We start from the raw sequence: 9,640 nt of genomic DNA, 5'->3' as shown, positions 1-9,640 counted from the left end.
CAGGCTGGGCAGTGCCCCCCTCATTTCCAGATCAGCATATCCCTTCTAAACTAGGAGACTCCTGTAATGGAGGGCACAGCGATCCATTCACTGGAGGGCTTAGAATAAAGGGGGCCCTGTGCTGGTGGACACAATAACAAGGGACCCCAATTGTGCTGCAAGTTTGGAAATGACTTGCTAAGCTATTGCTAGACTTGCCAGGCTTCACAAGTTTGTTGCACAATCAGAGGCGTACCTAGAGCATTTGGCACCCGGGGCGGATCCCATATCTGACACCCCCCCACGTTAAAATGTAAAAACACCCCACTGTGCCCTCTGCATCCTTCAATATCTCTTTGTCACTACTTTGTACCCCCTCTCCACAACTGCACCTTTGGATCCCTTTACATTACACAGAACCCTGCATCTCTGGACCCCTTTACATTACACAGCACCCTGCACCACTGGACCCCTTTACATTACACAGCACCCTTTATCACTGGACCCCTTTACATTACACAGCACCCTGCACCACTGGACCCCTTTACATTACACAGCACCCTTTATCACTGGACCCCTTTATATTACACAGCACCCTGCACCGCTGGACCCCTTTACATTATAAAGCACCCTGTATCACTGGACACCTTTACATTACACAGCACCCTGCATCTCTGGACCCGTTTACATTACACAGCCCTCTGGACCCCTTCACATTATACAGACCCCCCCTTCATCACAGACAGACCCCCATCCCATTCAGTACCTCAGATCAGTGCGGCACAGGCACAGCGGGTCCCCTCCCCCTGTGTACACATAAACACTGGAGGGGGAGGCGGCTTCATTCTGCTCGGCTGTGCCTGTGTGCCATCCGGACTGGGACCACTCAGACAGCCCGCGGCCGCGAGAGAAGGGGATGATTGGTCAGGTGCAGTGGTCCCACCCCTCGCCCCCCCTTGCAATACCACTGCCTGCAGCTTGCCTCTTTCTCCCTGCTAGAACCTGCCTTTCACTCAGGGTCCCGGATGTCAACCCCCCTTTTTTTGTAATTTATTTTTATAAAAAAACTTTTTTTATATATATATATATATTTTTTTTTTTAATTAAAGGGCCTGATCCTGGGCTCAGGACAAGGTGGTGGCTGGAGGATCTATTGGGGAGGCAGGGAAAGTTCTGTCCCCAAAGTCCTCAAGGCGCACCAACAGGTCATGTTTTCAGACTTTCCATTATTTTGCACAGGTGATTTGATCAGTTTCACTGCCTTAGTAATTACCACAGCCATTTCATCTGAGTGAAATCCTGAAAATATGACCTGTTGGTGTGCCTTGAGGACTGGAATTGAGAAACACTGTCTTATAGTATAATTGTATACAGTACACTGTATATACCGAATGTTGCTGGACCTGCACATTACTGTTCTCACTATATAGAGTTCACTAGATGCCTTTCAGGGTAAGCAGTTTAAACCTGATTGACCTGTGCTGACTTACTTAAAGTGGAACTTTACCCATACCAACTTGATAAAAAATAATGTTCTTTGGCATGAAACATACATTCTTTATTAATGATTATGATACCAAAATGAGTGTGCGCTGTATATTGCCTCCAGCATTGCTCCTGTTTCTTGTGTTGTGTTGACATACTTGGTTAGCTATTTTGGCATTGAACCCAGATTGCAGTTTATTGATTCTGAACACGTGGCATACAGGTTAATGATAATGTTTGGCATTATCTGCTTGAGATTCTTAATTTAAGGCTGGATTCACACTTGTGCGGTGCAAATTCCAGCTCTGTTATTTCTGCAAAAAGATAAGAGAGCTGTTCTGCAGATCATCTTTGTTTTAGCTGCGAATTTGGAGACCTGGGAGAGGGGAGGGGGAGGGGGGAAGGGTATTGAGTAGAATGAGAGAAATCCTGAAGAGAAATGAACACATCTGCGAATCAGATGCGTGCCCATAGAAGACAATGGGCCTGAATTCGCACCTGAGCCGCACCGCAATGCCTAGAAAACGCACACGAATGCATCGCACATATGTGAACCAGCCTCATTGAAATTAATGTATTTAAAAATGTTCTGCGAATTAGATGCGGTTTAAGCCGCACTCAATTCGCATAGGTGTGAACCCGGCCTTATAGATGGTACTGTTTGTGGACATCATGCTGCAGAGATAACTGTAGTTTTACTGACACCTTGGATGTTTTTTTCCGATGGAATTCCGCACAAGCTTGGCTTGCATACACACGGTCACACAAAAGTTCTCTGAACTTACGTCCGTCAAGAACGCAGTGACATACAACACTACGACGAGCCGAGAAAATTAAGTTCAATGCTTCCGAGCATGCGTCTAATTGTTTCCGAGCATGCGTCTAATTGTTTCCGAGAATGCGTCGGAATTTTGCGAGTCGGAATTGCTACAGATGATCAGATTTTCCGTCTGAAAATTTGAGAACCAGCTCTCAATCTTTTGCTGGCGGAAACTCCGATCGTGTGTACGGGGCATTAGTCATTATTGTCCTCCATTTCCATTCAAGATTGCTCTTCTGTCTGCCCATTTTTCACCACTTTTATCCCTGTCTGTGTGCTCCTCCCCTCTGTGACCACTATCTTCTGTATCCATCCATGCTTGCTGTTCTCCCTCATCATATTCCTCCTCCTTCTTTCCAAGCTTGCTCACCTCTCCTCTATAACCATTCCCCTCCATGTCTATCCAAGCCTACGGCACTTGGGACATTCTCCTTTACTTTCATCCATTCCCACTCTCCTCCCCTCCCATACCCACTCTCACTACATAAACCCCTTCTACTTCCATCTATACCCACTCTCACTACATAAACCCCTTCTACTTCCATCCATACCCACTCTCACTACATAAACCCCTTCTACTTCCATCCATACCCACTCTCACTACATAAACCCCTTCTACTTCCATCCATACCCACTCTCCTCCCCTCCCATACCCACTCTCACTACATAAACCCCTTCTACTTCCATCCATACCCACTCTCACTACATAAACCCCTTCTACTTCCATCCATACCCACTCTCCTCCCCTCCCATACCCACTCTCACTACATAGACCCCTTCTACTTCCATCCATACCCACTCTCACTACATAAACCCCTTCTACTTCCATCCATACCCACTCTCCTCCCCTCCCATACCCACTCTCACTACATAGACCCCTTCTACTTCCATCCATACCCACTCTCACTACATAAACCCCTTCTACTTCCATCTATACCCACTCTCACTACATAAACCCCTTCTACTTCCATCCATACCCACTCTCACTAGATAAACCCCTTCTACTTCCATCCATACCCACTCTCCTCCCCTCCCATACCCACTCTCACTAGATAAACCCCTTCTACTTCCATCCATACCCACTCTCACTACATAAACCCCTTCTACTTCCATCCATACCCACTCTCACTACATAAACCCCTTCTACTTCCATCCATACCCACTCTCCTCCCCTCCCATACCCACTCTCACTACATAAACCCCTTCTACTTCCATCCATACCCACTCTCACTACATAAACCCCTTCTACTTCCATCCATACCCACTCTCCTCCCCTCCCATACCCACTCTCACTACATAGACCCCTTCTACTTCCATCCATACCCACTCTCACTACATAAACCCCTTCTACTTCCATCCATACCCACTCTCCTCCCCTCCCATACCCACTCTCACTACATAGACCCCTTCTACTTCCATCCATACCCACTCTCACTACATAAACCCCTTCTACTTCCATCCATACCCACTCTCACTACATAAACCCCTTCTACTTCCATCCATACCCACTCTCACTACATAAACCCCTTCTACTTCCATCCATACCCACTCTCACTACATAAACCCCTTCTACTTCCATCCATACACACTCTCCTCCCCTCCCATACCCACTCTCACTACATAAACCCCTTCTACTTCCATCCATACCCACTCTTCTCCCCTCCCATACCCACTCTCACTACATATACCCCTTCTACTTCCATCCATACCCACTCTCACTACATAAACCCCTTCTACTTCCATCCATACCCACTCTCCTCCCCTCTATGATTGTTCTTCAACATTTTCATCCATTCCCACTTGCCTCCTCTCTATGATGGTTTTTCAAAATGTTCATCCATTCTCACAATCCTCCTCTCTGTGATTGTTCTTCAACATTTTGTGCTCAAAAAATTTAGGGGAGGGGGGGCAGACAAACTAAAAAATACAAAAAAAAAACATCAATTGAAGTCTCAAATTCAGCCACTGTGCCCATCAATTGCAGCCACTGTGCCATCAAATGCAGCAACTGTGCCCCATAAAATGCAGCAACTGTGCCCATCAAATGCAGCCACTGTGCCATCAATTGCAGTCACTGTGCCATCAATTGCAGCCACTGTGCCATCAATTGCAGTCACTGTGCCCATCAATTGCAGTCACTGTGCCATCAATTGCAGCTACTGTGCCCATCAAATGCAGCCACTGTGCCCATCAATTGAATGGCATGACGGGGGGTCTGTGGTCAGGTCTGTCCGTTAACCCCCCCCCCCCTCCGAATGATGGAGAACCAGACGCTACTGTTGCCATCCCAGTATTAGTCTGTAAGGTTCAATATTGAGTTGGTCCACCCTTTGCAGCTATAACAGCTTCAACTCTTCTGGAAAGGCCGTTCACAAGGTTTAGGAGTGTGTCTATGGGAATGTTTGACCATTTCTCCAAAAGCACATTTGTGAGGTCAGGCACTGATGTGGACGATAAGGTCTGGCTGCTTCTGGAAGAATGGTCAATCATTCCCATAGACACACTCCTCAACCTTGTGGACAGCCTTCCCAGAAGAGTTGAAGCTGTTATAATTGCAAAGGGTGGGCCAACTCAATATTGAACCCTACAGACTAAGACTGGGATGCCATTAAAGTTCATGTGCATGTAAAGACAGGTGTCCCAATACTTTTGGTAATTTAGTGTATGTTTGTATGCCAATTTAAAACAGTTTATTGATAGTATTTATTTATTTTTACTCTCTATTCCAAAGGCTGTTTTTTTATTAAAATAATTACAGTGCCATCATTCACATACAGAAAGAGAAGGGACAATGTAAGTGTGTGTTTAGTATCACTTTAAATGTTAAATAAAAGGACTGTGCATCAGAAGATGTATCCTCTCCCTAAATGATGATCATGAATGGCAACACAGTTGCTAGTATAATTAAAAACTGTAAAATACAGCAATCATTTTAAAACTTCACTTGTAATAATACACTACTTTATTTTATAGGTCACAGCCATATGAACAACCAAAGGTACAAATAAAAGCAATTACTTTTAGCCTCAGTTTGGAGGTTTGATGCCTTCATCCTTTGGTATAAGTTTTCCCTTCAAGACAATTCCAAACCGGTCTCTTAGCACATCGGGAATCTCATCCTCAGAGAGGTCTCGGGTAGTTTTCACACACCCACCCCCTCTGGTAAATTGTGTAGTTATTAGTCTGTGCCCCATGTATGTCAGTCTGCCACCCAGGAGATGAAGGGAGCAAAGGGACTTGCAGGTAAATAGGGAACTTGGTGAAATCTGGTGATATTCACACATCTCTTTGAAGTCTTCGAACTTCCATTCTTCAAGGGTGAATTTAAAAAGACTTCTCCAGAGGTCACCATCTTTTCTCTCCAAGTACCATGTCTCTCTTTCCACCCGTAACCGAAACACTCCATTTTCCTGCTCCTCTTCCCATCCATCTTCCAGTGGAATTGGGTCAATGATACCCTCTCCGAACCCAACATCGCAAAGCCATTTTTTTCCTTCTAGCTCTACCATCATTATCAAATGATCAAATTTAGGTCCATACACACCGTAGATTTTGTTCCAAACGCTTCCTGATAACACCTTGGGCTTGTACCCCAGTTCTTCCAGAACCCACAAGAAAAGACCATTGCTCTCATAACAGAACCCGCCGCGCTTTCTTTCTACAATCTTCTTATAGATCAATGATTTTTCCAGGATTATTTTTTCCCCACTGTGAATATCCAGGTTTTCAGTTGGCACTGAAAGGACGTGATGACGGTGTAACTCCCGCAGTGCTGAAAGGGAAGGTGGCCCAGGGTCTGCCATATTGACCCGCTTGAAATATGCCTTCAGGTCCATCTAAAACTGAGCAATAAAAAAATTAGTGATATGCTACTATGCTTGTCTTCAACCATTTCAAAGCCCACAGTGCTAGCTTTTTTCTTTACAATATACAGTATCTCACAAAAGTGAGTACACCCCTCACCAAAAGGATTGCGCAGCATATTGCAGTAGGGTGTGTACCCCAAAGCGCGAACACTTTTTGTAATCCGCCGCCAGAAATAAACTACGCCGCCGTAACTTACAGCGCGAAACTCGATGAGGATTCGAATATACTCCAGGTAAGGTACGGCGGCGTAGTGTATCTCTGATACGCTGCGCCGATCGAAATGTATGTGGATCTGGCCCATTAATTTTACCTTCAGGTAAGCCTTATTATAAGCTTACCTGTAGGTAAAATGAAAGCAGAGGGTTTACTACCACTTTAAAGGGGTTGTAAAGGTTTGTTTTTTATTTTCTAAATAGGTTCCTTTAAGCCAGTGCATTGTTGGTTCACTTACCTTTTCCTTCCATTTCCCCTCTAAATTTTATTTTTTCTTTGTCTGAATTTCTCACTTCCTGTTCCTCCTCAGTAAGTTTTCCACCATCTTCTGGCTGGGGGTTAGTCAGCCAGAACAGATTACTGAGGAGGAACAGGAAGTGAGAAATTCAGACAAAGAAAACAAAGAAAAAAAACATTTAGAAGGGAAATTGAAGGAAAAGGTAAGTGAATAAATAATGCACTAGCTTAAAGGAACCTATTTAGAAAATAAAAAACAAACCTTTACAACCCCTTTAAGTAGTAAACCCTCTGCTTTCATTTTTACCTACAGGTAAGCTTATAATAAGGCTTACCTGAATAAATGTAAGTTTTTTTATTCATAAAAAATAAAAATAAAACGTAATCTTTAGCTTTAACCACTTCCCGACGGCCGTACGACTATTGACGGCCGCAGGGTGGTTCTACTTCTCTGAGACGACGTCAATTGACGTCCGCCCCTTTGCTCGTTCCCTGTGCGCGCTCCCGAGCGCGCAGCGGGGAACTGCTGTGCTGGCTGTGTCCCTTGGACACAGCCAATCACAGATCGCCGTGAACGGCCAATCCGGGTGGCCGTTTCCTAGGCGATCTGTGCGGCCAATGAGAGATGATCTCATATGTTTACATATGAGATCATTTCTCATTGCCGGCTCTCACAGACAGCGGTGCTGTCAGGGAGAGAGGAGACCGATCTGTGTCTCTTGTACATAGAGACACAGATCGGTCACCCCCCCCCCCAGTCACCCCCCTTCCCCCACAGTTAGAACACTAATATTAGGGTACACATTTAACCCCTTCCTCACCACCCTAGTGTTAACCCCTTCCCTGCCAGTCACATTTATACAGTAATTAGTGCATATTTATAGCACTGATTGCAGTATAATTGTGAATGGTGTCAAAAGTGTCCGATGTGTCCGCCATAATGTCGCAGTCGCAATAAAAATCGCAGATCGCCGCCATTACTAGTAAAAAAAAAATAAAAAAAAAAATTCTGTCCCTTATTTTGTAGGCGCTATAACTTTTGCGCAAACCAGTCGCTTACTGCGATTTTTTTTTTTTTTTTACTAAAAATACGTAGAATACGTATCGGCCTAGACTGAGGATAAAAAAAAAAATCAAAAAATAAATTGAGCTATTTACTATAGCAACAAGTAAAAAAAAATTTTTTTTTTCAAAATTGTCGCTCTATTTTTGTTTATAGCGCAAAAAATAAAAACCGCAGAGGTGATCAAATACCACCAAAAGAAAGCTCTATTTGTGGGAAAAAAAGGACGTCAATGTTGTTTGGGAGCCACGTCGCACGACCGCACAATTGTCAGTTAAAGCGACGCAGTGCCGAATCGCAAAAAGTCCTCTGGGCAGGAAGGGGGTTTAAGTGCCCAGTAAGGAAGTGGTTAAATAGCCCTTGAAATCTGGACTTCAGCATTTCAATTCCGAATAGCATTATACGGAGCAGTGCTAACTTCTGTGGCAGTTTTTCCATTCTATTCTGCGGTGTATGAACTGTTCTCACTCATTATTACAAGGCTGAAATGGAGTGTAAATGTTTGCTAAACGCATCTTACCGTAATCAGTGCGACACCGAGAAGTATGCAGACGTTTCTTTTACAAAGTTTGAATTCTTAAATAGAAACCAATCATTAACCCACCTTCTGGAAGGACTGTCTCCAAATCAACTTCCAAAGTGAAACAGGACGATGAGAAGTCATGTGACATCTAGTCATTCCAGCCACTAATGTCTTCCGGGACAATGTACAGAGAGCTGAAGTCATTTATTCTGCAGCACAGCAAGAACATCCGCAGTACTTGTAGTGTTTTTTTTTCCTTTTTGCTCCACTGACTGAAACATGATCTATTGCAACCATGCTGAAATCCACAACCATCTGCGTGAAATGCTGGCCAGACATGCTTAGATTTTTATACAAGCGTTCACTGAAAAATCATTAGTCAGAACATTCTTTTTTGTTAATATTGAGTTAACTACTTTTGTTCGAAAGTTCATCTAAGTCATCCAGATAGGAATCCCAGACATATTAAACAGGTTCTAATATAGTATGCAATAACAAATGGGGCTTATTTCCTCAAGTAACCCTTTTTTCCACCCCCTACTCACCTCCGAGCACCATTCCTTGGTTCCACCCTTACCTACCTCCGAGCACCATTCCTTGGTTCCACCCCCACCAACCTCTGAGCACCATTCCTTGGTTCCACCCCCTACCCACCTCCGAGCACCATTCCTTGGTTCCACCCCTACCAACCTCCAAGCACCATTCCTTGGTTCCACCCCTACCCACCTCCGAGCACCATTCCTTGGTTCCACCCCCTACCAACCTCCAAGCACCATTCCTTGGTTCCACCCCTTACCAACCTCAGAGCACCATTCCTTGGTTCCAACCCCTACCCACCTCCGAGCACCATTCCTTGGTTCCACCCCTACCCACCTCCAAGCACCATTCCTCGGTTCCACCCCCTACCAACCTCCAAGCACCATTCCTTGGTTCCACCCCCCACCAACCTCTGAGCACCATTCCTTGGTTCCACCCTCTATCAACCTCCAAGCACCATTCCTTGGTTCCACCCCCACCAACCTCAGAGCACCATTCCTTGGTTCCAACCCCTACCCACCTCCGAGCACCATTCCTTGGTTCCACCCCTACCAACCTCCAAGCACCATTCCTTAGTTCCACCCCCGACCCACCTCCAAGCACCATTCCTTGGTTCCACCCCTACCCACCTCCAAGCACCATTCCTTGGTTCCACCCCTACCCACCTCTGAGCACCAATCCTTGGTTGCACCCCTACCCACCTCTGAGCACCTCCCTCAAAAGTACATCTCTCCCAGCGACAACTGACCCCCCAGCAATATAAGACCCACCCTAGAAACAGTAGGTCCCCCTCCAGGAACAATTGACCTCCTCAGCAACAAGATACCCCACCCCTAAAGAAAATCGTTCCTCTCCAACTAGAATAAATTCCCCAGCCAGGGCCGCTGATAGAAATCATGGGGCCCCGTACAGCCTA

General features: G+C 45.2%; 1 protein-coding gene across 4 annotated transcripts; it reads right to left on the bottom strand.

Moving 5' to 3' along the window:
- Positions 1 to 5,228: 5,228 nt before the first annotated feature.
- LOC120921145 (arylamine N-acetyltransferase 2-like) lies at positions 5,229 to 8,563 on the bottom strand. Of its 4 annotated transcripts, none has more exons than XM_040333830.1 (2): positions 8,269 to 8,563; positions 5,229 to 6,120 (listed from the first exon to the last, which is right to left on the bottom strand). In XM_040333830.1, exons 1-2 carry the CDS (start codon positions 8,389 to 8,391, stop codon positions 5,311 to 5,313), a joined length of 933 nt encoding a protein of 310 aa, XP_040189764.1. In that variant the 5' UTR covers positions 8,392 to 8,563; the 3' UTR covers positions 5,229 to 5,310. The 4 variants fall into 4 exon arrangements, with proteins under 4 accessions (XP_040189764.1, XP_040189768.1, XP_040189767.1 ...); XM_040333834.1 differs by having other exon boundaries at positions 8,185 to 8,549; XM_040333833.1 differs by having other exon boundaries at positions 5,229 to 6,126; positions 8,269 to 8,548.
- Positions 8,564 to 9,640: the final 1,077 nt, after the last annotated feature.

Source organism: Rana temporaria, chromosome 13 (assembly GCF_905171775.1).
Source record: "Rana temporaria chromosome 13, aRanTem1.1, whole genome shotgun sequence".
In the NCBI taxonomy this organism is placed as follows: Eukaryota; Metazoa; Chordata; class Amphibia; order Anura; family Ranidae; genus Rana; species Rana temporaria.
This window is presented reverse-complemented; position numbering and strand designations above follow the sequence as displayed.